Here is a 27,243-nt window from a genome sequence, read left to right as displayed (position 1 = left end):
CTTAGTGGCTGATTGCTTTGCTATGATGATCAAATCTGCAAAAAAGTGAAGGGCCAAGTGACTGGTATGATATCACATCTTTTTTTATGGACGAGTTGTTGTCTTACAATATGTTGATGATACAATTTTGTGCCTCCAATATGATTTTTAAAAATCAAATATCTTCCTAGTACTCTTATATATGTATGAGATGCTCAAAATTAATTTTCAAAAGAGTGAGATTATCATCTAGGAGGAAATCATGATCTTGCTGTAAAATATGCAGACATTTTTTCACTATTAGATTGGATCTTTTCCTATTAAATATCTTGGTGTTACTATGAGCCCTAATAGGCTGCATCTTATAGATTGGGTTAAGATGGAGGAGAAAATACTTTAAAAAATGGATATTTGGAAAGAAAATCTTATTTCTTCTAGTGGTAAGCTTATCCTTATTAACGTAAGCCTTTCCAATGTCCTAATATATCAAATGTCAATGTTCTTGCTTCCTAAAATTGTTCTTGAAAAAATTAAACTTGCTAAAAGAAAATTTTTATGGCAAGGTGGTGGTACCAAAAAGAAATATCATCTAATCAAGTGGGATAAGATATGCTTGCCGCAGAAAAAAAGGGTTTGGGCATGAAGGACCTAAGTAAATTGAATATTGCTCTAATATGTAAATGGTGGTGAGGGCACGTGGCAATCTATTGCGCGCAAAAAAATATTTACATAATACCTCAGTTGCCACTGTCAACCATAAGTTCAATGATTCCCCTGTTGGACCGACCTACTTAAAAACATATGCTTTTATCTACAGGGTAGAAATATTTTGCTTGTAATGGAAAGATTGCCATATTCTGGGAAGATGTTTGGATTTCTTCTAGCCCACTTTCTATGATGTTCCCCACATTATACTCAGTGTGTAATAAAAAAAGATATTATTGTTTTGTGAGTGTTATACCATGCACTGGAATCTTTTAGGAGATGGCTTAATGGTGATCTTCAAGTGCAATGGCACCTAAACCAGAGTTGGCTTGTAGATGTTCAGTTAGGGGGCCTAATGATGTGGTTTCTTGGTCTTTTGACAGAAAAGATATTTTCAGTGTGAAGTCTATGTATAATTGGCTTGTGAGAGATGTTCCTTATAAGCCATACAAACACATCTGGAAATCTAAAATTCTCTCGAAGATTAAAATCTTCTTGTGGTTAATGGAGCATAATTCTATTCTTACAAAAGATAACTTGATTAAGAGAAGATGGAGTGGAGATCCCTCTTGCTACATTTGCACACAGAATGAGACATGTCGACTTCTTTTCTTCCTCTGTCCTGTTGCTAAGGTTGCTTGGGGGTCATTGCTACTTTCATTGGTGCCAATACTATTCTCAATTCTCTACAGCAATATTACAATTGGATTGATAAGAGCTTTGTATCTGGGAAGTATCGGTGTAAAGAATAGTGGGATCCCCTCGCAGGTGGATCCACGCCGGTAAGATATCAGCATGTGCTGTATGCCACGTTTGTTTGGAACTAAGGCCACCGCGCGTGACCAGCCAGTAACCACGCAACAGGCTCTCCGACCAAGCTCCATGACCAGTCACCAGGTCACAGGAGCAAACCCCATGACCAGTCTCCTCTGGTCACGGGGCACATATGTGTGTAAACAGTCTAATCACAATAAATATTTTTTCGCTCGAGTATTTTCCCTACCCAGGTCCTCTTTCTGGTCGACCAAGGCGTGGTCGGCGCAGAGCTGCCATGTCTCGTCCCATAGCATTAAATGTTATGGGAGGGTCTGACAGGCATGTCAGGAGGTTTTTTGCAGGTGCGCAGGCGGCGTGTGGGACGGGACAGGGCAGTCCAGGCGATAGAGATGACGCAGGTGGTGGAGCGATGGAACAGGCTCTGTAGCGCCACAGAGCAAATGGGATACGCCTGCTCTTAGTAATGATGGGCATATGTGGGAAGCTCTAGTTAGGCCTGGATCTATATCTTGACTCACGTGTAAATTCCCTCTCCCTCTGATATATAAAGGGAAGAGTACCAGGCTTGTAAGAGGGGACTCTAAGGAGAAGAAGGCTGAGTAAGAATATCATCTGTAACCAACTTAGACCATAAGAAAAGAATACTTAGGATGTAGAGCTATTACCCTAAGGGGGCCTGAACCTGGATAATTCTCAGTGTTCTTGAGTTGCAAATACACAAACAAATTCGGTAGACACTCCCCGAACAAAGGTCATACACCCGTCATCCAATACACCCTGGAATCACTGTCAGGAATTTTTACCCCCAACAAGAAGCATTTTGCCACTCTTGGCTTAGCTGTTATTTGTTGGTTTATTTGGAAAGGCCTCAATAAGGCTTATTTTGATTAAAAAAACTTTCAAAAGACCCAACTGACATTATCTTCCATACTTGTTCTTTTCTAAAAACACAGACATATTTGCTTAATGAAATGAGAAAGGAGGATCTTCTGTGTGGCACACAGGGGCTGCTGGAGACAGTGAATCAAATGTTGGCCAGGCATCAGGCTCATCCCCACACTGATGGTCAGCTGTGGTTGCTCCTCAACCCACCTTAAGAGGATGATGATGACCAACAGCATCCGGAAGAATACCACGAAGGTTGATTCAGTCGTATTGGCTATCAAAAGCTGATGTCTTCGTACTCACGATTGCGTCTTTTCGACCTTACAAAGACTCTTTGTTGATAACCTTTTGGATGATCTTTGCGACCCCTCTCCCTGAAACTATGGTTTAGCTTGGTCATGCTCTGATGTTGGCTAGACTTTTAAGTTCATTTTTTCATATGTCGGTTGTTATGAACTTCTACTCCCTTTTTTGCTTCTTCTCTAATCCTGTATTTTTTATATTCTGGTTTGTAAGACACTTATTCCGTTATCCAAATTAATGGAAATGGGTTCCCCATTGTCGACCTTTGCATGGCAGCGATCAATTCAGCGCAGCAACCAGGAGGATGAATCCACACGGAGGCAGCGGCCAAGACAAGGGTGCAGGCACCGACGGTGGCAGAAAGTGATAGGGATGAGGGCGTGCATACGGTGGATGGCGGGCATGGCCTCTGTATTGTAGAGTGGTAGGCGGCGACTTGGCGAGGCTATTGCCAGATGCGACCACGAAAAAAGCAAGGCGGCCATTGTGGGACACAGAGGCAAGTAGAGGTGCGATGTCGTAATGGCTTACATAGTGTGACGATGGTCGGTTCTGCATAGTGGTGACCGCTTTGGTGCAAAGCAGCCTTCGTACGGTGGCTTGAGGCAACCTGTCACGGCCCAAAAATATTAATTTGGTCGCGGAGCATTCATAAGCATTATAGTGTTTTAAAATCATGTTTTAAGTATTTAAAACATGTCAAACATGTATGTTTTTTAGCGTATACGCGTTTCCACCACATATGGTTGGTCTCCCTAATCATTTTCAAAACCCTAATCGTACCCAAATCCCAAAAGCCCCAAACCTTTTAGAAAGAAGTCGGGAGGGAACCCCCCTGGCAGTCGAACTGAACCGCCACTTAAACCCTTGACCAGCACATATCCATCCACCCACCGTTTCATTTCTCCCCACCGAGTGAAAGTGAGAGAAAAGAGAGAGAAGAGACAAGTCTCTCCCGCTCTCGATCCCTCAGACCACCTTGTCACTTGCACCGGCATCCCCTTCGCTTGACTTTGTCAACACGCCGTTTTCATCATTCGTTTCATACTTTGCTAAAACTTCATGTGTATAGCTAGAATCACTCTTAACTCCGTCCGACCCTTCTTGATCGTCTAGCACCAAGTACCCGCTTAGCCCCGAGCACTCGTCGTCGACCACTAAGTTCCATCTGTCAGATGCACATCCTGAAACAAGCAAACACATTTCTCCGCACTCCAAAACATCTTCAGGTTAGCACAAAATCAAAAACTTTAACTCAGAGCACATCTTGCAGGAAATGTGAACACCAGATGTTCTGATGTGTTCTGCTCCTGAACACCGGACCATCCGGTGAGTGTAGCACTATCTATTCTAGGAAAATTTTGCTTTCTGTAAGAAAAGTTCCGGTGAAAGCTTCTGGTAATCTCATGTCTATTACCAGATAATTCGATATGTGCCAATCCACCGAACCACCCTTCTGCAACCTCTCTGCAACAAAGGTCTGGTGCATTCTTCGATATTCATAATCTCAGCATCGAACTATCCGGTGTACATAATTAAATTTGGCGCCAAAAATATCGTCTATGTAGAAATTACTCCAGTGCTCTCAAAGTCCATCACCGGATCATCTGGTGTTTATTTCTATTTCTGCTTCAGCACTGATAATGCTCTGATGCTCACTTCACCGTAACACCGAACTATCCGATGTAGTAAAAAACTACACACCGAATATTTCGGTGAGGTATAATTTCCTAGACTCTGAAACAGTTAACTCTATTTCAAATTTTGGTTAGTCATAAATAAGATCACACACACCAGCTCGTGCCAACCAAAATTATTTCAAATCTATTGTTGTCAATGATTCATAACATGTAAATCAAGACACATTTTAACTTGTTTTCTCATCTTGTTATACAGTGGATGCAATCATTTAATTTTGCAATGGAAATGTTTTGTTTTAGCTAACATCAAGTTTGATTAATGATCTTTTTTCTGTATTATTTAATTCACTGTTAGTGGGTGCTGGGAATGCCCTCACGTAAACTAGAATTTTAACAGTTCCTTTGTCGTGCCTATTAAAATACTCTGTTATGCATTGTTGCCTGCAAATGAAACAGTGCATCTTCAAATACAGTAGAACAGAACAAATCACACCCAACCAAACAGGAACATATCCAAGCAAACCACACGCGTGTGCGATTTCTTTGTCAGCAAAAACACATTCATCAAAAGATCCACTTCTTAAATATTTGGATGGCAATGAGGGAGGAATTGGCTTGACATCTTTTTTTACCCTAAAGTGGCAACTTCGTGAGATCAACACCTACTCTCAGTGACATCCTACCTTGATATAATGATAATGAATCTGTAGCATTTTTCCTTCAATCAACACTAAAAATTCCACATTTATGACAAAAAATTATCCGGATAGACCCTGGAAGACTGATTACTGTAACCATTCCATTCGTGCTTACGGGCAGGGGCGGACCGACCAATAGGGCGAGGTAGGGCGGCCGCCCTATCTTTCCGGCGGCAAGACCTTCACGTTAATCTCTCTGCACCGTGCATTTCACCCTAACAGCGTTGATTTATGGCGGAGCAGGCGACTCCGCCCTACCTATAATTTTAGGTTGGGTCCGCCTCTGCTTACGGGAGTGGGAAGGGGTGGACGATGAGGGAGACCCGCGGGGCGTATCGCTCGACGGCGAGCTTGAGCGGCTGCCAGGCGTCGCGGCTGTCGGGGCATAGCGGGTCGAGGAAGGCCTCTACCAGGACGGCGTCCTTCCAGGCGGCGGCGGGACGGAGGCCTGCGCCTGGAGGACGAGGAGGTAGTAGGAGCAGGAGGCGGCGAGGGCGGCCAGGAGGAGCAGCCGCCGGAGCAGCGGTGCGCGCGCAGGCCTCGCCATGGTCTCGCTCGCTGCTCTCGATCCTGCAAGTCGCCAGCTTATTGGGCTTCTTTCTTGGACCAAGGCGACAATGACACGGACGGTATGCATCGGCTATTCGGAAGCGGCACACCGACCTGTGCACGACGCGACAGATCTGGCTGGTGTATGATCTCAACTCCGAAACACCAACCAGTTCTACCGGTTCTCCGTGCCACTTGTCAGTGAAAAATAAAATCCTGACGTCTCAGCCCCCAAGTATCGTACCATGAAAATAAAACTGATGATAGATAAAAAAATTTATGGCAAATAAAGAATATGCCTAGTAACTTTGGCACGCCGGATTAGACAATGGCGTCACCAGTAGCATGTGATGTCCACTTGTACCTCCTGCGCTGCAATTAACAAGGCGATTACGATATTTTACTCAAAAAAAGAAACTCCCATGAGGAGGGCAGCAGGCCCAGGCCCAGGCCCCGCGAAGAACACAATAATTGGGGAGAAAATTGCTGCCTCGCTCGCTTCTTCTGCCCGACTGCTCCCCGGCCCGTGACGCGCACAGCGCATCGCGAGGATGAAATGGGCAGGCGCGAGCGCGATGATGGGGATGGCAGGCAGCCTCCATGCAGATGAGATGCAATGATCCGCGCGCCGTGGTACCTGCCTCCCTCAAACCATCAAACATCGCATGCTTTTTGTGGCCTATCGACTGATGGACTCAAGGCGGAGCAGTGGCCATCGGCGTCGGTTCTGTACTTCGCCTCTGTGCGAAAATGGGATCGGGTGGTCGGGTAATTCGTTCGTGGCGTCCAAATATCAGAAATTGTTTCTTGTCGGATGGGGTAAGAGGAAGTGCAGGAACAATAGCATGTGCTTGGTGCTACTATTTGACCTGCTGTGCAGTCCTGCATGCAGAAAATTAGACTGCTTCGCATCATCATCGTTGCATGCACGAATCAGAAAAGCCACGGTTCTGAATGTACTCAGGTGTTTCTATTAAGAAAAGACAGGTGAAGTCGTTTTTTCAGTGTCACGTGGAGAATAGTTTCAGAGGTAGAGGGTAAACGTTTTGCCAAGCTCCCACTCCGCCATGCCAAAGTTTTCTGCTAAACGTTTGGCTTGCCACACTTTTATGGTGATCAAATCGTGCCTCACAAACCGCGACAGCAAGGAACAGAAAGTTTGGCACATCAAATGTTTTCCATTTTATTGTCTAAGATAAGATTAGCTGGTCTTAGAAACTGAGAGATAACTCAGTGGGAGGGTCACTGGGTTGGATCCTCCCGGTCCAGTTCGATACCTGAGTTTGAGATTTTCTATTCGGTCCATCTATAGTTGGAGTCGATTTATTTATGACATCTAATGATGATTATAGCACTGGCAAATTAAATATGTCTCTATTTAGAAAATAAAAAAGATTAGCTCGTCTTCACTGGAGTCGGGCTTAAGGAGCGTTCGATCTATTTTTTCTCTAATTCAGCAAAATTAGCCGACTTTAGAATCGACACTTCAGTACTGCATCTTTTTATACGTGAAGTGATTTGTTCGGAGCAAATAGAGGTCATCTCTAGTAGATACTTTAAAAATTTATTTTTATAATATCATTACAGTATTTCATAACACTACTATTACATTTTTTTTATTTTTTATCTTCAGTAACTACCTATTTTCTACTTTACATTACTCTTTTTTTTCTTTTCAAATATATAGTTATCCTTTATAAACAGGCTGTTGTCCGCTCACTATGGCGCTCGATACTGCATCTTCTTTTGTACGTGAAGTGAGTTGTTCATAGCAAACTGAGAAAACCCATTGTTCTACAGCTGTAACATTTCCTGAACAGCATTCCTCCTTGTTACCCTAGCAATTTCCTACCACTAAAATGACTCATCACTCCTCCCAACCCCACAAAACCCAAATCTTCAGACCCACGTAAACAAATCATCCAAAGATTCCCCTGCCACCGTCACCAGAATTTATGGCCTCCTCCTTCCTCCATCCCCGTGATCCCAGTAGCCCACACAACAAACGAAATTTCACTGCTCTCCACCACCACCACTAGCACGGACCAGATTCTCTGCATTAATACATCATTAATTTAGAGAATCACTGTTTATACAGTAAAATGAGACTGGTGCTACAGTGGTATGCATTAGTTAATCATGTATACTGTATCAACAGTAATCTGGTTCCCAGCACAGTCCTTCTGGTACTGTAGCTAGGTACTGTAGATACACTATAGCATACGAATCTGATGCATCCGCCAGATTACTGTTGGTACAGTATACATAATTAGCTAGTGTATACCACTGTAGCACCAGACTCATTTTTACTGTATAAACAGTGATTTTCTGCATTAACGATGTATTAATGCAGAGAATCCGGGTCCCTCACACACCCCGCTGCTTTGACTTTGACTGCTCTTCTTCTCCCTGTCCTCACTCCCCTACTCCACTCTAAACCTTGCCAAGGGTAGGGTAGCCTCCGATGGGGAACTGCGCCGTCTCCCGCCTCGCCGGCGGTGGCGGCGGCGCCGACGGAGGGGACCCCGTGGCGGTGTGCCGCGACCGGAAGCGCCTCATCAAGGCGGCGGCCGAACGCCGGTTCGCGCTGGCCGGCGCGCACGCGGCCTACACGGCGGCGCTCGGCTCCGTCGCAGACGCGCTCGACGTCTTCGTCGCGCGCCACACCGCGCCGGCGCCGATCCTCATAACGCTCCCGATCCCGAGCAACTCGCCCCCGGGTTCCCCCAAGCCGGCGCAGGCGCTCCCCTCTCCCGCGACGCCACCGCCGCTGCAGGAGGCGCCGGTGAGATCAGCTACCGCCGCGGAAGATGGGGACAGCGGCGCCGGAGATGCGGTGCCCGTACTACTACGCGCCCCCGGTGACGCCGCCGCCGCCTCCTGCGGCGTCGGCGGTCGGCGGGTGGGACAACTTTAACCCGTTCTACGGAACGGAGGAGGAGGAGGTGGCCGCGGCCATCAGCGACGAGGAGATGCGCGCGGTGAGGGAGCGGGAGGGCATCCCCGAGCTGGAGGAGGCGGGGACGAAGAGGACGAGGGGGCAAAAGCGGTGGCTGCCGAGGTCCCAAAGACCGAGGCTTCTCTTGGAGTAGCCAAGCAAGAAGAAGCTAAAGATGCGGGCGAGATGACGAGGAATAATGGCGGGCTGGAGGTGGCCGTGTCGCAGCCTGGACGCGAGTTGCTCGCTGCGCTGAAGGAGGTGGAGGAGCTCTTCGCGCGCGCCGCCGAGGCCAGCAAAGAGGTGTCCGGCATGCTGGAGGCTGCCACGCGCATCCCCGATCTGAAAGGTTCAGCCTTTACAGCGCTCCATTGCTTTCTTCCCGCGATCTCTCTCTCGTTGCAACTTGCTTGATCTGAGCTACAAATGTAGTGCCGCAGTGGTCAACTCCCTTTTGCTGTTTCTTGAAATCGCAAGATTTGGATGTAAAGCTGCGAGTTTTAAGTGGTTTGGACAGATCTTTTATCCAAGAAAGCCCTTCTGTGATAAGTTTGGGAGTGATCCCTTTTATACTCAGGAGTCGGGATGGTAGGGAATGGAGATTACTGTTCTTATCTTACAACCGCCTGTGCCTCTGGAGATTAGACAGAGCATATGTCTTTAAAAAGTGCCTTTAAATATTCCTGGCTGATGTAATAGCTGCCCACTGTCAATATGTTATCATCTTTTTTACTTTGCAGTCATTTCATGGGCCATTTTGCATAGCTCTTTTGATGCTACTATTCGTTGTGCTCAATTGCAAAAGTGATCCTTTTGGCTGCAAAAGGCTAAAGTCTCCAGCTTGATGACGAGCATCATGAATCTTCACTGTTGAGTCAAGTTAGAACAATATAAAAAACTCTTGGTTTTGTTTGGTACCCAGCAATTCACAGATTAGCAGTAGTTATCAGTTGCTAGGATACTTTGTATGCCTTCGATTCATCACATTAGCTCTACAATTTCTATCCTGGTGCAGAAAATTCATCAAAAATAATCCATGCCATCACATGGCATCGGTCTCCATCATCTGTATCCTCATCCTACAGGAGCGAGCTGGGAGCAAGCTCGAATAGTTTGTCATGGACAGACAAGAGTGAAACTAAGAGCGAAATATTTGGAGACTATGGTGGGATGAAGTCAGGAAGTCACTCACAGACTTTAGGGAGACTGTATGCTTGGGAGAAGAAACTTTATGAAGAAGTTAAGGTGGGTTTTGTTCATTGTTCTTGAATCTGGACGAGGTTTTGATGCTTGCATATGTTGGAGTCATTCTATATTTGATTTTGTTGCATAAATGTTAGAATAGTGCTATTCTATGAAAGTGAAACAAAAGAAAAGAGTGTATATTGTTGGAAGTAACTAGCTACAACTCCTTTGACAGGTTCAGCTACTGAATGTTCTAGTATGGTTGGTACCACCTTGTCATCAAGTGTTTTTAGCAAAAAAATCTAAGGTTAACCTGCTTTGCTAGCTCTGGAGTCTAGGCATAGTACCATCTATGGTTGTGTGATGTGTCCTTATATAAAACCATAGCAATCTAATATTTCTGGAATTGAAAGCGACATGCTATATTTCCCAGTATGTCTTGGCCAATCTGTATTGTTTCTTATGTCTGTGAATTACTTTATTTCTTGTCTCGCCACTGCAGAGTCATCCTACATGGTCTAACAAGCTAATCTGTTGTCAGGTATTATTTTTTTGTACATCTATGTTGAAATGATTTTGTTCAATCCTGTGCAGGTTATAGATCAAATCCGACAAACCTATGAGAAGAAATGTGTTCAGTTGAGGAACCAAGATGCCAAAGGTTCAGAGCTGCATTCTGCTGAAAAAAACTAGGACAACTGTTAGAGACTTGTATACAAGAATCTGGGTTTCTCTACGAGCAGCAGAATCAATATCCGACAGAATATAAAAATTACGGGATGACGAACTGCAACCGCAACTTGTTGAGCTATTGCAGGGGTAAGCTGACCTTTCATTCATGTATAGGATTGGTTCAGTAGTTTCGTTTCAATTGATACTGATGCATTGGCTGCTCCTTTGCAGCTTTACACAATCTTGGAAAATAATGGTCGACTCACATGAAACACAGAGACAGATAATGTTTGAGGTGAACTCGTTCACCTGTCCTGCCTATGGTAAATTCTGTAACGATGCCCAGCGTCATGCAACTCTCAAGTTGGAGGTTGAACTAAGGAATTGTAAGCTATGTCAACGCTCAGAAAGCATATATTGAAGCTCTTGATGGCTGGTTGTTAAAGTTTATTTTGACGGATACCATTCGGTACTCTCGAGGGATCTCATCGATTGCGTCTGATAGGGCCGGTGCACCAACTTTAGTTGTGATTTGCCATGACTGGTACGCCACACTGTTGAAGTTTCCAAACAAGCGGGTGTCTTTTGCCATGAGAAATTTTATCAGAAGTGAGAGTGCTATGGCTGAAGCAAGGCGAAGGGCAACAACAGAAAAGAAAGGTGGACAGCCTGGCAAAAGAGATGGACAAAAAGCTAGCTGCTTACAAGAGAGCAGAGAACGAGGTCATTGAGACCAAGCTTCCTGAGCATAAACCCGAGCTAGATTTCAAGCAGCGCATGGAGCACTTGTCGGAGAAGAAAGAGCTGCTCAATCCCCTGAGGAGGAGAGTTGAGGTAGAGAAGGCGAAGCATCACACTTGCATGCAGGATACACACAACGTCACTCTCAACGGGTTCAATATCGGCCTCGCCAGTAAATTCGAATCACTGACCGAGTTCTCGAAGGATTCAGTCAAACTCTACGAAGACTTTCTCACAGAAGCCAGTGCCAAGGATTCAGAGAAGGCTACCAAAAACGGCCATGTGTTGAGGGGCCATATTCGCACATAGCGGTGGATGCTACATGAATGACAGTGTGCACCATTTTAGGACCCAGCTATGCCCCAGTTTTTGGGCCCCTAGAATCTCTGTCTGATTTTAGTTTGTAGAGAGTACCATGTTGGTTGGTTGTTGCCGGTAGGTCAGTCTTGTGGGCAACTCCTGCTTGTAATTATTCGTTTAGCTAGATATCAGTGAGGATCCGCTGTATTGCTAGTGTTGCCGTTTCCTTGTGGTACCGTTTACCCTATCAGGTATCTGACCATGACAATGTGCAGAACAATTGGGTGCACTGGACAGCTACTACATATATTATTCAGTACAAAATGTGCACGAGAAATGGGAACACTGGATAGGTACTGCATATATTAACCGGTGACGAAAAATTAAGGTTACACAAGATGTCAATCTGACCATCTGACGAGCTGCAGAAGGGTGAAGGGTGACGTTGCTGTGTTTCACAAAAATGGTCTAGACCGCGCGGCGGCACAAGGGGCAGGAGGCATCCCGGAGCAGCCAGCCGTCGATGCACGGCAGGTGGAACGTGTGGCGGCACACCGGCAGGGTCCTCGCGCTCTCGCCGGCTTCAAACTCCTGCGGGAAAAATCGTCATGGCACAACATTGCACGGATACCTGGAGTGGCCGCATTCTGGCAGCTGGTGGTAGTAGATACCTGGAGGCAAACCGAGCACGCGATGAGCTCGCCGCTGGCGTCCACGTTGCCGCGCTCGGTGAACTTCGCAGCTGGGAGCACGTCGATGGCCGCCCTCGTCATGCCGCTGGTGCCGCCCGTCTCGAAGATGTCGGCGCCGTCACCTTGCCGGGCCAGTGATTCCACTGCGCTCATCTGCATGAGCCGACCGAGACACAGAAGCACATTACTAGTCGCGTGGTATGCGACTGAGATTGAGCACCGAGCACACGTGACGTACGTACCTGGGTCTCGACGGCGCTGAGCACGGCGGGGTCCACGTTCTCGCGCACGAGGCGGCCGGTCAGCAGGCTCCAGATCACGCCGAGCTGAAAACCAAGAAACCAAACATGGCAAACGTGGGTCGGTCAGTCAGACACGGCACGCGAACGAACATGGTTGGCCGCCGGCGAGTTCGTCTTTGAATTGGACACCGAACGTGCAAGCACCGACCACGTAGACGACGCTCCAGATGGCCGGCTCGTCGGAGCGCCATATCGCGAGGGAGGAGTCGACCACCTCCATGGACACCAGCACGCCCGTGATGCCGCCCACCCACGTGCCTCGCACCACGCCGGTCTCCGACGCCAGCCCGATCAGGCCGCCGGTGATCGCGCCGAGAAGCGTGCCCACTGCCAAGATCGACCGCTCGATGATCAACCAATCGAAGGCGGCCCACGCCGGAAACCTGCGTAAACTTTGGCGAGGCGACTGGCTAACCTGTCGCGAAGACGCATGCGACGAGGCCGCGGACGAGGCTTTCGGTGGCCCGAGTGGCGAAGGAGCAGACGCCGCGGGCTGCGTGGTGTTCCGCCGAGACGGCTGGGGTATGACGGAGCCGGGAGTAGTCGGCCAGCGTCGTGTCCATGCCTGCCCTGCGCGCGAGCTCGGCCGGGCTTTGTGAGTTAGGAGCTCGTCAGGGAATGGATCCGTCGACGAGGGCTTTATAACGGAGGTGGGATGTAGGGTAGGCGACCAGGCGCTTTCCGCCAGGTCAGCCGTACACCAACAATTGCACCGGGACCGGGGCCGGAGAAACAAACTCCGATCAGGGGAGGGGAGACCGCCATTTTCCGGTGACACGACCATGCCGTAATCTTGACAAAATTCGTGGAGAAGGATCATGGAGCCCCGACCTGACGACTGGTGCAAAATCTCATACATATCTTGTTGTTTCAAATTACGTTTTAGCAACTTTCCGAATGAATTGATTCTGAATGTACAAGAATATATAAAAACATAACTGACAATATATTTCATATAAGTATACATGAGCATTTCAAAAGCATATATGAAAGCACATAAGCTACTCATGAATACAAATGAATCAAGACTGTCAGTGAGGCAATATAACTCATGAACATATATTAAAACAACGTCATGGCTCTCAGAGCGAGTTGCCGACTTAACGGCCATCATCATCACATACTAAGATGTTACCGATTAGTGTATCAAATCTCCTCTAAAGCTAGGCCAAGCTACACAAGCCTATGATCAAGAGAACTCCTCTGGAAAGCACAGTACTAGTCGGCTAACAGAGAATGACAGCCGAACACAGAACACACCAGGGCGCCCAAACCATCAAGATCAGACAATATCAAATACAGCCGACTACAACTGATCAGAGCAGAATACCACAAAATGACACCAGATCAAGGGTAACATACAAAGGGCGCCCAAGCCAACAGAACCAGACAGCACCAAAGCTTTCCAGAGTTCTCTTTCCAACACAGAACCACTGAACAAAGGGTGACAAATGCACACCACAGTGGACACACAGAATAATAACAGAATTTCAGCTAGATCAATAACCGGCAACTACGGCCCAGCTTAAGAGCTCAAATGATACACTAAACGCATTTAGCTCGCATTCATCACAGAGCAGAATATTGCCAATTCTAGCATGCATATACAGAGTATTTAGATAAGAATCAAAATTGCACGCTAGAATGTAAAGATGGGATTGGAACGAGCTTACTGTCCAGGAGGATGAAGATGGCAAGGCACGCGAATGTGCTGACCCAGAAAACTGAGATTCCCCCTCTATGCCGAGGTCAACTGGGAATTGCTTTCGGAGATACAATGCCACTAAGTCGGCTGCGAGGCACACCACAACCAACTCGCGAGAAGCAGAGAAACCACAACAGCAGGAGTCCAATCACCGGGCCAAGGTGGATAATCCGAACACTGCAAGCAATGGCGTACTCGAAGGCACAGCCCAGAAAATATCAATCCACCACACCACTGATCTCCTCACGCACACGCGCAGCCAGTCACCGAATCAGCCGAGCACCAAACAGGCAGAAGGTGCGGCGCCAAAATCCCATACGAGGCCGGCGACTCAGAGCCGACGGGAACTCACCAGAGGAGAGCTCAACCGTGTCGGTTTACGCCCCACCGGAGAAAGCCGGCACAGCCTCGCGCAAGAAGAAAACGGAGAGAGAGCTGTAGATCAGAGCAAGAGGGAAAAAGCTCGCAGAAGAAAAAATCTCAGGTGAAGAACAGGTGAGACCACCTGCCTTTTTAGAGAGAGGAAGAAGCACGGCCGCCACCCCACCACGCCTCAACGGCGCGTCGAAATCGCTGGGCGACGAACGGAGAAGCCGAGAAGGGCGGAGCCCCTCAACACGCCTCTGTGGCGGCCGCCACCAGCACCACAGCTGGGCACCCCTTTAGGGCAGGCAGCCGGCCGGGTCGGCTGCTCGGCTTTTGGGCCTAGAAGCGGCCCATTCGGTCAAGACAATTCCTTCCCTCTTTTTTTTTTCTTTTTCAGGAAATTTTGCTCAATTCAAATTTGACTCCAACTCAAATTCAAATTTTAAAGGTAATCTTTGGAGAGAACATGTACTTGTTCGATCTTCTTCTTTCTTTTTTTTGAGGTAAATACTCGTTCGATATTCGGATGACACTTCTTTGCGTTCATGAAATGGGGATGAAATCCTAGCTACCAACTACACACGTGCAGATCACGGGGCCTGGTGTGCAGTAGAACATGTTCATCCACGAGAAGAGATGCGCCTGCTAGCGAGAATTCAGGACCGGTCACCATACTCGTACGATCTCGCTGATCGCTCGGCAACATCTCGTCAGGAGTTAGTTTGGGTGCGTTGTTAGTTGGCGTCTGGTTAGGAGTTACTACTAATTAGAGCACGTTGGCTGTTGTACTACTCTACAAATATTCAGTGCTGTACTCGATGGAATGGCTCGTCCTTGTTGATGGGAAAGGGCCGGCAGGTAGTTGGGCTACACGACGGCTCGTCCTTGTTGCGTCTCGTCCTTCGACCAAGCTTCACTTCACCTGAAAGGGAATCGGCAACTCCTCTCTGCAAAGTGCCGGGTTGATTATGTTGAATATTTTAGAGTATATCGTGTGTGTATGTATAGGGTATGTATAATATATATTAGACAGTTTTAAATATCACGAAACCGAATCAGTATTATATAACACATCTAGAATTAAATAAGTACATATTAAAAATGTCTAGATTGATTACTCAACTTGAAACGATCAGTATACAAAACAGATCTATCTATTTAGATGTCAAGAAAGATAATTTACTATCGACTACGATTATATAAGAATCGTTATATCACCCTTATATGAGTCGGAAAGGCTAAGAGAAAGACGAGAAGCAAGCATCATGATCCTAGCAGAGGAGATGCTCAGCAATTGACCCAAACTTACATATATCGTGTATATCTCATTTCGTGATTAATTCATGCATTCGAAATTACCCAATCAATTTACGGATATATTACCGAGAACTAATGTTCGATTGATTATTCCGGTGCCGACCGCGAAAAACTTGTGCGCTCATACGTTCAATCTCCCTGGTCTACTGGTGAGCGGTAGCGAAACGAAATCGTCGTCTCGTTTAGAAGACGTCCGTGGCCGGCTGACGAAACGGCCGGCTTTGTCTTTGCGATCTGCAGAGCGTACAGACAGAGAAAATAATTCGTACGATTGATACATCCTTACCGGTAACGGGCGGCGCCGCCTGCTAGATTTTCGTCCGGCGGGTGGTGAACCGGTGGCGCCTCCTTGTGGCCCGGCGCATGTCCGGCCCGGTGGCTGGCACGTCCAGATGACCAGGGGCGGAGCTAGGAAGGCCCATGGGCAGGTGCTCAGCCAATGGACAGGTGCTGGGCCAGTTTGACATTAGGCTAAACTTTAGTGGAATTAACTGGGCTGGGTTCATGTTGCAGCGCCCTCGGCACGGGCCATGGCTCCGCCCATTGTCCACGAGATTTTTTTATTTTAAATTTTCAAAATTTAGCAATTCTAGATGCTCGTTTGAATAATAGTATGAACATACGTTTGTCGAAAAATAGCATAAATACGGTGATAGGTTAAAAAAAATCAAAGAGTAAAATACACGGGCGGTCTATGAACTTCTCTCGTTGTGTCATATAGGTCCACGATCAACGTTTTTACATTTTAAGTTGCCAAACTTTATAAGTGCTGCATTGCAGGTCCATACCCCTTAGTAGTGCTCTGGAAGCTGACGTGGTCATGCCAATGTGGCATCCACATCATTTTACCTAATTTTAAAATAGAAAATAATCAGCAAATTTCAAAAAAAGGAAAATCATAAAAAAAATAGAAAAATAGGGGGGGGGGGGGGGATCAGAAAACCTAGAAAAATAGAAAAATATCAGAAAAAATCTGAGAAAAATTAAAAAAAATCAGGAAAAATAGGTTTTTAAAAAATACAAAAAATCAGTAAAAAAATAATGCAGATATCAGTATGTGCAATATTAAATAATGCAGATATACATACCGGAAAGAATAAAAATTTAAAAAGTATGTGGGACATGTTACATATGGTCTAGAGACATATTACGCTATGCTGCCAGTTAGCAATCATGACATCCTATTCTATAACACATTTTAATTTTATGAAGGAATTAAAATAGCAATAAGATTTTTACGCTATACTATCAGTTAGCAATAGACTCACTTAAACCTGATCATGGGCAGCCTTGGCTTGCATACCCGACCCGACTAGTGCAAGGCTGGGCTCGGGCTTCAAAAACAAGACCGTAGTTCCTTTCGGGCCAAGCTTGGGCTTGTGATTTTTCTATCAGGCTTTTCAAAGCTCGGCTAGAAGCCCAATCCGACCCGATGTTTGAACACGTCTAGACTCACTCGTTCCTTCTTTCCTATTCTAATTCCTTCCTAAAAGTTAAATGTGTTATAGAATAGGACGTCCTGATTGCTAACTGACAGTATAGCGTAATATGTCGCTAGACCACATGCAACATGTTTTACATACTCTTTAAATATTTTATCTTTCTGGCATGTATATATACATTATTTAATATTGTATATTTAATATTCCACATACTGATGTCTGCATTTTTTTTCTAGTATTTTTGATCTTTTTTTTAAAAAATCTAATTTTCCTCTAATTTTATATTTTTTAAAATTTTCCCCTATTTTTCTGATTTTTTCTATTTTATGATTTTTCCTATTTTCTGATTATTATTTTTCTGATTTTTTTTCCTGACTTTCCTGATTTTTTGAATTTTTTCTGATGTTAAAATTGAGTAAAATGACGTGGATGCCATGTTGGCATTTCCGCGTCAGCTTTCAGAGCCCTGCGAAGAGGTATGGACCTGTAGTGCATCACTTATACAGTTTGATGACCCATAACTGCAAAAAAAATAGATCGTGAACCTATATGACACACAAGACAAGTTCATGGACCACCAGTACATTTTACTCAAAATAAAAATACAATATTATATTGTTCTCAAAATTCAAAACACTATATAAATAGTCATAAAAATTTCTAAAAAAATATGGTGTGGAGGATGCTACCATGCATCTAACTCTCACAAAAATTTATACTAAAAAAATTACTTGTATAATGTGAAAAAAAATTAACTGAGTACTTACGTACAAATTTCAGCATTCCAAACCTCGTCAGAATTCAGATCCAAATCTTGCCAGTCTCCTTCTGTGTGTGTGTGGCAATTTGGGAACAGAAATCAGTGAATCACTTGAGATACTTGTACGTACATAGTAAACGCTCAGTTTTCCATCTCGTTTATCTCTTTTTACCGGCAGTAAGTAGGCGCCCGCGCGAGGCGGCCTGTGCCATTTCAGATGACATACAGTGACAGTCCACGTCTTGTGGGTAAAAACCCATCCACCTGAACATGTCAGAGGTAGGTGACGACAAGCGACTCGCCTGACAGCCGCTGGGCTGCCGGATTCGCATCGCCGTGGAGAGAGGAGCCGAGAAACATCGATCGCGCGGCCGGCCGAAGGGCCAAAACCTGGGGTCCAAACTGCCGCCTGCGTAGTAGATACCCGCGCCATGTGACACGGTCACGTCCAAAACGCCTGCCCCGCCGCTACGGTTCACGGAACTCCGCTGTCTGGTTCGCCGGGCGTCACATGCCACAAGCCGGCGGCCGCTTTCCATGGCGCCGCGCACCGGGCTGGCAAGAGGAGACATCGTGAGTGTAAGTCGTATGGATCACCGCGCTGTGCATGGCCTTACGGAAGCATGCAAAGTTCACTCCTGGCACCACGGTAGCCATGCAACTTTCTTCTCGTTCACGGAGTACAAACTTCGCTTGCACAACACGTACGAGCTACATACTTCGCGGCGGCGACAGCCAGCTCGAGCTTCCGCCGCCGTGCGGGCGGGCTAGCTACTTCTTCGCGGCGGCGGCGGCGGCGGCCAGCTCGAGCTTCCGCCACCGCGCGTCCCGCACGGCGGCCGCCACCTCGGCCTCGGACCGCCTCGCGGCGAGGTCGTCGACGCACCGCGCGTACAGGTCCGGCGCTACCTGTTCGAGGAGGGACTTGACACTGGCCGTCACCTGCTGCACGCACTTGCTCCAGTGCAGCTCCAGGTTGCTCTCCACGCTTGCCACGAACGGCGGCAGGATCTTCTCCATCACACCCGGCGACCCCGACGCCAGCTGCAGGAACCGCTCGTTGTCCCACACGTACAACGCCCTCTCGGCCACCTGAAAATGACGGACTTGTCAGCGTGAGTTGAAGCAAAATTCACCTAATGCAGATGACGTAGTAGCAAAATTACTGAGGTTTTAATTCATCTAGGACTATCATTACGATGACAACTACGAAAGAAAAAGAAAGATGAACTTTCGTCTTCTTTTTTTAAACGAAAAAGAAAGAGGAACTTTCTAAGACTGGATTACACGACACGAAACGTGCGATGGATAGAGTGATATCATCACCACTTTCTAAAGCTGCTTTACTGAAATCAGTTTGGATGCTTTGGTATATTCAGATGCAGTTCAGAGCAGAGCACTTCTCCACAACACAAGCGAAGGAACAAAAACACGCCAGCACAATCTCTCCAATATCCACAGAACGGACATAACTGACATTGACAATTCAGTGTTTTTCTGTAGGAGCCACATTTAAAAAAAAGGAATGCCCTGGAGCTGGGAGGTGAAGTGAAATGTGAAAAATGTGTCCTTTGAAATCGAATTACAGAACGGCGTACGTGAGGTCGACAAAGTAAAGTGAGGTCACTTTATAAAGTTACTTTATCGATCAGCCGCTATTCTTTCAGTGGCAAGACACTTTCTCTCCCATTACCACATGTACCCAACCATGCATGGGATGGGGCAGAGGTGGATCACTGAATATGAATCTCCACCAAAATTAAGGAAAGTGGCGCGCCTAACGCTATGTTCGGCAACCACATTTCTAGAACTGAACTCGTTTGAATAAAAAGGCTTGTTAATCTGCTGCAGAAATTCAGAGTTCTAAAACTGAATTAAATAAATCTTAAAGATTTGTTTTTTTATTTAAACAGCTATATAAGTGGTAGGACTGAAGGCAAATTATGAAAGCACAGAGAAAATTAATTAAGTCGTGGTGAAGATAGCACAAACCTGAGAGCTGCAGCTACTGACGCAGCGCGCGATCCGCGAGCAGATGGGCACGGCGAGCTTCTCGAACTGCTTCGGCTCGAGGACCTCGAGGATCTCCTGGAGCTCGTCGATGAGCAACACCTCCTTCTGGCAGTTGGTCACGGGCCAGTGGCGCAGGATCCCCCTGACCACCGCGTCGGCGAGCTCCGGTTCCTTCTGCACGAACTGGAGCACGCAGTAGGCGAGCTGGCGATGGTAGGTGTGCACCCACCTGGTCCGGTGCAACGGCAGCAGCACGCGCATCAGGAACGCCCGGTGCTCCTCCTTGAGCGGCACGGCGAAGCCGTTGATGATGCTACCGCAGATCTCCAGCAGCTCGTCGACGCCGTAGTGGCGCTCCGAGGGGGACGTCTCGTAGACGAACCGCAGGAACGCGGCGCTCATGGACCGCCGCATGAAGGCGCGCTCGCAGGTGAGCTTGGAGTAGAGCTGGTGGTACACAGTCTTGAGCCGGTCGCGCTCCCGGGGGTCCTCGGAGCCGAACAGCGCGAGGAGGCCGGAGAGGAAGGCGCGGTCGATGTGGTTGCGGAGCGTCTTGGCGTCGGCGCCGGTGACCACGGCGAGGATGATGTCGTAGACCACCTGGAGGTGCGGCCACGACGGGGCCAGCAACATCACTGGCACCTCCTCGTCCACGCCGTCTGGGGGCAGCAGCGGGTAGGCCGACGGCGGCATTGTCCGGAATAGGTTGGCGCCGACCATCTTCACCAGCGCCACCAACACCCGGTGGTCCAGCGGCTGCTTCCCGCTCGACCGGACGGCGGCGAGCACCTCCCCCAGTCGGTCCCGCTTCGCGTTCCGCTTCTCCTCGCACTCGCCCGCGTCGACGAACGTGAAGAGGCGGTTGCACGAGGCGATCTTGTCGATGAGGCTGTCGGCCTCGGGCTCCGGGGACGGAGGCGGCAGCTTTGCCGTGCCGGGCAGCAAGCCATCCGGCTTCTCCGACTCGAACAGGAACCTCAGCGTGGTTGACCTCCGTTTGGCCGACGGCGCATTGGGCACCACCTCTGCCATAGCAGCGCCCATAGCCTCTTCTTCTTCCTCCTCTCCTCCCAACGCGGCCTTGCTGCTCTCGCCCCCACAGCCTTGGCAGAGAGAGAGAGAGAGAGAGAGAGAGAGAGAGAGGTCACGAGAGAGCACCTCACTCAAGCGGGCGCGCGGGCGGGTGAAACTTAAGAGAAACGCAGGGATGGAGAAGACGCCAAACGGGGCGATGGTTTCGCTGCGGCTGGCGAGCGAGGCGCTTGTAAACGCCGCGCGTTGGAGGGGACGCCGCGCTTGCGGCTTCGGCTTTGGTCCCAGTCGCCGGCCGCACAAGGGGGGTTGCTCTTGCATGTGCTGCGCAGCTAAGCTTGGCTCGTCGTCTCGTCACCTTCGGCGGGAGACACAAACAATGCGCATGGCTATGGCTGGAGCCTAGCGCTTGGACTCGTCCGGATTTGGGTCGTCGGGACGCAGAGATTTCTCAGGCCCAACCAACGTGAGGGTGAGTGACCAGAGATTCAGAATTCGTAATGCAGTCCAGAGCATTGGATTTAGCTGTGGTCCTCTCTACTCCTCTCGGTTCAGAGGTAGTAAAGTGAACTAGGGTCTATTTGATTGTTATCCAGCGCTGACCGTGTGTTACTAGGGTCTATCCAGCAAACCCCGTTTGAAGATGAGTTGAACAAGAAGCAAGCAATCGATGAGAAAGAGAAGGACGAGCCTATGCTGTCGCTGATCCTGTCATTACGACACCTAGCATAGCAAGCCATAATCAAACAAAGTGGTGAGCAAACAAAAGGCGATAGGCATGGTGGCAAACATAAGAGATGATGGTTGCATGACTCCACAATCAGGCAATGGGATCTGAGAACAAGCTGGAAAAAAAACAGAGGTTCACATGCAGCCGATACAAGATTCCGGTCAAGTTTCTCCAGGACACTCCGTGCAAACATCTCCAGGTGTCCGGTTGCGGCTCATGCCTCACAGTTGCCCGGGGAAGCTTACAAGCAAAAGATGCCCTGCTGCCATGTGCTGCTCGCAACCTAGCAAAGCTTTAGGCTAGGAATGGAATCAATGGATAGGCGAATTAGATGGAAGGGTGTACAATGTATGCACCGGCCGAACAAAGGGCAACATCGACCATTAGGTAAGGCAACAGACAACACAAAATCACATCGTTATTTAGACTGGAAATATTAAAGCTGGTGACTGAACATATTAGATGGAGCTAAGCGCGCAGTTTCGGAAAGTTAGGTTGCAACATTAACAACACATCTTAAGCGGCAAAAAGTGCCGGTGCGGTGCCTACTGAGTTTGTCCTTGTTTAGATCACATGATTATGTGTTCGTTCATTGTTGCTGGACAGTTTAACAAAACAGGATATATATGTGCGAATTATTTGCTATTTAAAGATACTCGAACACTAGGATATGCAAAAGCGAGTACAAAGCTCAGTTATTAATGTCAGGAAACTAGAGCAGCGACAATACATCTCAGAAAAAGTATTTAAAAGATCATGAAAACTCAGCAGACCAGACGTTCAAAGTTGATCCTTTGAAAATTGAAGTGGCACTACGTTAAAGGTTCAAGAACAACAGAAACTTAAATGTCTACGATAATCTTGTTTCAAGCGGACAGAAAACAGAGATTTACTTGATCAGCTCATGACTGACAGTGTCATAACAATGTTTGATTCTATCACCCGACGTTTTGTAGACCAGCAACCAGCATGTATTCTAGATGCAAATGACTACTGGGAAAAAGGGCATAAAACATGTTGCATACTTGCACCTAGTTAATTTTGCAAGGTAGACAAGATAATAAAGAATTCAATAGTAATAAGCAACTGGTTATGCAGGCAAACACACTCAGCTCGTAGTTCGGTAAAGACACATGAATCCAGAAAACATGCCAATTTTTAAAACTGAAGACTGATGGAAGAGGGAATGCAGTCACCCGACTACTCACAGTCATAAGGGGCATATATGTGACGTTCCCATGCTATTAAATCAGGCATTCATTTTGGGGCAGTCCAAATCATGTGAAGCAAGGACGATCACCACCACAATTTAAATGAATGCCAACAATGAATCCGCAAAATACTAACTACTACAAGAATGCAACATCCTAACCTAAAATGTCCCATAAAGCTCAAACAGTTTGGGTGGTACGTTGTACTGCTTCCACCAAATTAGTGCAGTACAACTTTACAACCTAATTGCAGAAAAAATAATAGAGCCAAATAGGCAGGATTGAGTGATTGAAGCCAAGATCATTTTTGGAATTTTTCTAGTATCAAAACTGCAAACCTAATGTAATTATAGGAACTGAAAGGATCTAAGATTTGACTATATGAGATTTTCTTGCCCGAGTTTGTACCACTGATGGACAATCACAAAGGCGAACACCCTATCAAGCTACCCATAGTTTCATAAAGACTGTAACCAATTAGCGGAACAACAAAGTTAGTGCCCAAAAACTCAAATTTACTTCTGAAATTTTGACCCCAATTACCTCTCACCCAATCAATTTTACTCAGGAAGCATTATTAGGGTACAACACATAAAAAAGGTTACCTTTTATATGAGATTACACTCCAAGAAAAATCTAGCACATGAAGATCAGCAAGCAGATAGTGTGTTCCACAACACATCATTTGCTGGGCGGCTAATGAAACCCCGGTCAGCCATCAGTTCAACAAGCTCTTCATGCTTCTTGAGCTGTCCAGCCTTCCTCAAAAGGGCCAATACCATATCATAAACCTGCTTTGAGGGTTTGAAGGACTTCTCCTCAACCATTTCCTTCAGTGTTGTGTGGGCACGCCTCCAGTTCCCCCTCCCACAGAATGCCTCAATCAGAGCTGCATAGGTATGCATGTTGGGCTCCACTCCTTCCACATCCATGTCCTTCTTCATCCTCAGAACCATGTCCATTGACTTCTCCTTATTGAACAGCTTTAGAAGCAAATTATATGTCACGACATTCGGCTTACATTGCAGCTCCCTCATCTGTTCATACAACTTCCGTGCAGCATTTACATTGCCGAGCACAAGTACAAGCTTGAAGATGGGATTGAACGTGTGACAGTCAGGAACACACCCTTTTGCAGTCATTTTTGCAAGCACTTTCAATGCTGCATCAAGGTTGCCCTGCCCCTTCCCACAGTGAGTTTCAATCAAGAAATTGTATGTGATAATGTCTGGTTCGCACCCAAGCTGCCGCATCTGGTTGTGCACCTGCAGCACCTGCTCAGAACGGCCGGCCTTGACATGCGCCCGCATGATGGCATTGAACGTTGCCGTATTTGGTGGGCTCCCAGAATCAATCATCTGGCACAGGAGCTCCTGCGCACGGGGAACCTGCCCTGCACGATACATTGCATCAATCACAGCTGTGTAGGTATACACATTCGGCGTGATCCCTGATTGTTGCATCTCGGCGAACACACGCTCGGCCTCATCGAGCTGCCCTGCACGGCACCACGCGTGAACCACGTTTGTGTAGAGCACAACATCCGGTGCAAAGACAGACTTGTAGCTATCGAACAGCGCCTGCGCCTCATTGGCAAGGCGCTTCTTGGAGAGAGCGCTGAGGAGGAAAGTCAGTGTGGCGGGCTCCGGAGCCCCGGCGCCATACTCCTCCATGCGGCGGAACAGCTCGGCAGCCTCCGATGACATCTCCGCCCGGACGTACCGGCGGATCAGGGCGAGGAGGAGCTGCAATGAGATGGGGACGGCTTGCTCCCGCATTTCGTCGAGCAGGTGGCGCGCGAGCGGGAAATGGTTGTGCTTGGCGAGCAGGTCTATCATAGTGGCGTAGAGATTGGGGAGGGCGTCGGCGGGAAGGGAGGGGACGAGGTGGTGGAAAAAAGCGACGGCCTCAAGGAGCGGGACGCCGCGGCGGAGGGCGAGTAGGCGGCGGAGGAGGTGGAGCGGGAGGTGGGGGGAAGGCGGGGAAGGGAGCAGGCCGGAGATAGCCGCGGAGAGGGACGGGAGCGGGTCGAACGGCGGGGAGGCCGGGAGCTGGGCGGCCGGGTGCGCGCGGCGGTGGTCGAGGAGCGCCGCGTGTAGGGCGTCCAGGAGCTTGGTCTCGGCAGGGGTCAGGGGCGGATGCGAGGTGTCCGTCGGGGTCGGTGGGGTCGGTGCGCCGTCGCCCAGGCGGCGCAGGAAGAGGAAGCGTCCGGTGGCGGAGTGGTGGTGCCTGGGCTTGAGGAGGAGAGCCATGGCGTGGCAGGCGGGATGAGCTGGGTTGCGGTTGCCGGAGAGGTGGGAGTAGGGTTTTTGGGGTTTGGGTCTTGGTTTGGTGGCTTTGAGGCCTTGGAGCTATTGAGGCCCATTAATGCCATGAAGAGGTATCGGGCTTTCTAATCTCAGCCCGTGAACTATTGGGCTCAGTCACACAGGGTTGGATCGGGGCGGGGCCGAAACCAAGCTTTGCCTTCGATGGTCAGTGAAAATGATGGTAATTTTACTCATTAAGGATCAAATACCAGATTTGCTTTTTTTTTGTCTTTTTAAGATGGAATTTTTTTATAATAAAATTTTCTTTTAATGGTAGGTGAGCTATCTCTCAATAGCGAGATATCTATGATGATTTTGTCAATTTTCAAACTTCGTATCTCTAAATAGACACTGTGAGTGTGGTGGTGTGAGTATGTGCGTGTGTATTTACTGATTGTATTGGTATTTAAAAAATAGAAATTGCAGCTTGGTGTGACACGTACGGAGAAAGCTGATGTGGATGATCGTATCATGAGAACACATTGGTTCGTGTGAAAGAGGAAATGTCAGTGTCGATAGCACACAAAAGATATAAAGTTGTAAAAGTCCAATTGCTATTATGCTCCCCCTCAATTTTCAGACTGGGCCGCCCCTGCCTGGATCAAGCTGAGATTGATTGACACGCGAAAGGCGATCGAGTCCAAGTTCATCAGGCGGGAAGCTCGCTAGAGCACGAGCACGTGCGTGTTGATCCATGGAGAAGCAGAAGCAGAAGAAGCACGGGAGGTCCAGGAGCTTCACCGGCGGCGGGCTGGCCTCCTTCCTCAGTTCCACCGTCGCGTCCTCCTCCTCCTTCCCGTCCCGTGGCAACGGCAGGTCCTCCTTCAACCACCGCAACGCCTTCTCGGGGCCCATCGTCTCCATCGTCCCGCCGGAGGCGCGCGGCGGCGCCGGCAGTAAGAGGAAGCAGTCGGGCTACCGTACGCCCGAGCCGTCGTCGCCCAAGGTGTCCTGCATCGGGAAGATCAAGAGGAGCAACTCGAAGACCAAGAAGAAGGTCAACCCGTGCGGCAAGAACGGCGGTGCCTGCCCGCTGCCTCCGAGGCCGACGACGACGACGGAGGGGCGATGCAGGCCGATGGGCTCGCTCGTGAAGCGCGTGTTCTTCCAGCGCAGCAGGTCGCGGTCCAAGTCGAGAGATGTACGTTCCAGTCACGGGAAGGGGAGTAACGGCGTGGCGGCCGCCCCGGCGCCGGCGGGGCTCGGTCAGATGAAGCGGTTCACGAGCGGGCGCGCGGCGTTTCAGGACTTCGACTGGCGGGAGGCGGACATCAGGAGTGGTCGTGATCAGGACGATGAGGAGGAGGAGGAGGAGGACGGGTTCGTGGCGCACTGGGCACCGCTGGTGCTCGGCGGGGGCGTAGTGGCGTCGGAGCCGAGGAAGGAGGCGAACCTGTGGAGGCGGCGCCCCATGGCTCCTCCCACTCCGCTTCAACTTCCCTAGATAAGCAAAGCTGCATGCGATCCTGCATGCATGTTCATCTCTGTGCGCCAATGCCTATATTCTTTAGTTTGTACACCCCTTGTACACGCCTTTGTGATGATCATACAAGTTCAGTTGATTTTGTAAATGCGGTGCTCGTCTTTCAGAATGAAGTAGAGAAGAAGAAAAAAACAATCTGTTTGGGTTGGCAATTTCCTTTCCATTTCACATATGATCCAATTTTGATCTTTCATGTATGGCATCCATAACTCGCTTGGAGGTCGGCTCTCCGAAATTCATGGGAGAGGATTCCTGACATTGACGGTATGTTCGGTATGCAGAAATTTCACAAGAATTTTGTGCAAATTTACATGAAACCGTTCAATTCTAGCTGGAATCGAGGCCTAATTAGGGGTCTGGTAATTTAACATTTTTTAGAAAAGCTAACCTAGTTTAACTTTCAATAGATGTTGATCACCCATTATCACTACTATACAAACTATTTTCGGAGATGGTTCGGAGCTAGTTTTCACATGCGTTTAGAGTAACCGTCCGTGATCAAATAACTA

At 48.1% G+C, this 27,243-nt stretch overlaps 4 protein-coding genes and 1 pseudogene across 5 annotated transcripts; 2 read left to right on the top strand and 3 right to left on the bottom strand.

Moving 5' to 3' along the window:
- Positions 1 to 7,930: 7,930 nt before the first annotated feature.
- On the top strand, positions 7,931 to 11,652 carry LOC133897368 (protein ALTERED PHOSPHATE STARVATION RESPONSE 1-like; annotated as a pseudogene).
- Positions 11,653 to 11,729: 77 nt separating this feature from the next.
- On the bottom strand, positions 11,730 to 13,224 carry LOC133897370 (NEP1-interacting protein-like 1). Of its 2 annotated transcripts, XM_062338085.1 has the most exons (5): positions 12,782 to 13,224; positions 12,515 to 12,693; positions 12,307 to 12,390; positions 12,044 to 12,217; positions 11,730 to 11,963 (listed from the first exon to the last, which is right to left on the bottom strand). In XM_062338085.1, the coding sequence occupies exons 1-5, from the start codon at positions 12,927 to 12,929 to the stop codon at positions 11,841 to 11,843; spliced, it is 708 nt and encodes a 235-aa protein (XP_062194069.1). In that variant the 5' UTR covers positions 12,930 to 13,224; the 3' UTR covers positions 11,730 to 11,840. The 2 variants fall into 2 exon arrangements, with proteins under 2 accessions (XP_062194069.1, XP_062194068.1); XM_062338084.1 differs by having other exon boundaries at positions 12,515 to 13,224.
- Positions 13,225 to 18,022: 4,798 nt separating this feature from the next.
- Positions 18,023 to 21,634, bottom strand: LOC133897369 (serine/threonine protein phosphatase 2A 57 kDa regulatory subunit B' alpha isoform-like). The gene is made up of 2 exons (XM_062338082.1): positions 19,949 to 21,634; positions 18,023 to 19,048 (listed from the first exon to the last, which is right to left on the bottom strand). Exons 1-2 carry the CDS (start codon positions 21,320 to 21,322, stop codon positions 18,728 to 18,730), a joined length of 1,695 nt encoding a protein of 564 aa, XP_062194066.1. The 5' UTR covers positions 21,323 to 21,634; the 3' UTR covers positions 18,023 to 18,727.
- A 1,761-nt stretch (positions 21,635 to 23,395) lies between these two features.
- On the bottom strand, positions 23,396 to 25,256 carry LOC133896609 (pentatricopeptide repeat-containing protein At1g20300, mitochondrial-like). Its single transcript, XM_062337208.1, has one exon. It carries the CDS (start codon positions 25,192 to 25,194, stop codon positions 23,593 to 23,595), a length of 1,602 nt encoding a protein of 533 aa, XP_062193192.1. The 5' UTR covers positions 25,195 to 25,256; the 3' UTR covers positions 23,396 to 23,592.
- A 572-nt stretch (positions 25,257 to 25,828) lies between these two features.
- On the top strand, positions 25,829 to 26,820 carry LOC133897660 (uncharacterized protein At1g76070-like). Its single transcript, XM_062338457.1, has one exon. The coding sequence runs from the start codon at positions 25,946 to 25,948 to the stop codon at positions 26,693 to 26,695; it is 750 nt and encodes a 249-aa protein (XP_062194441.1). The 5' UTR covers positions 25,829 to 25,945; the 3' UTR covers positions 26,696 to 26,820.
- The last annotated feature ends 423 nt before the right edge of the window (positions 26,821 to 27,243 follow it).

This window comes from Phragmites australis, chromosome 17 (genome assembly GCF_958298935.1).
Source record: "Phragmites australis chromosome 17, lpPhrAust1.1, whole genome shotgun sequence".
NCBI lineage: Eukaryota > Viridiplantae > Streptophyta > Magnoliopsida > Poales > Poaceae > Phragmites > Phragmites australis.
This window is presented reverse-complemented; position numbering and strand designations above follow the sequence as displayed.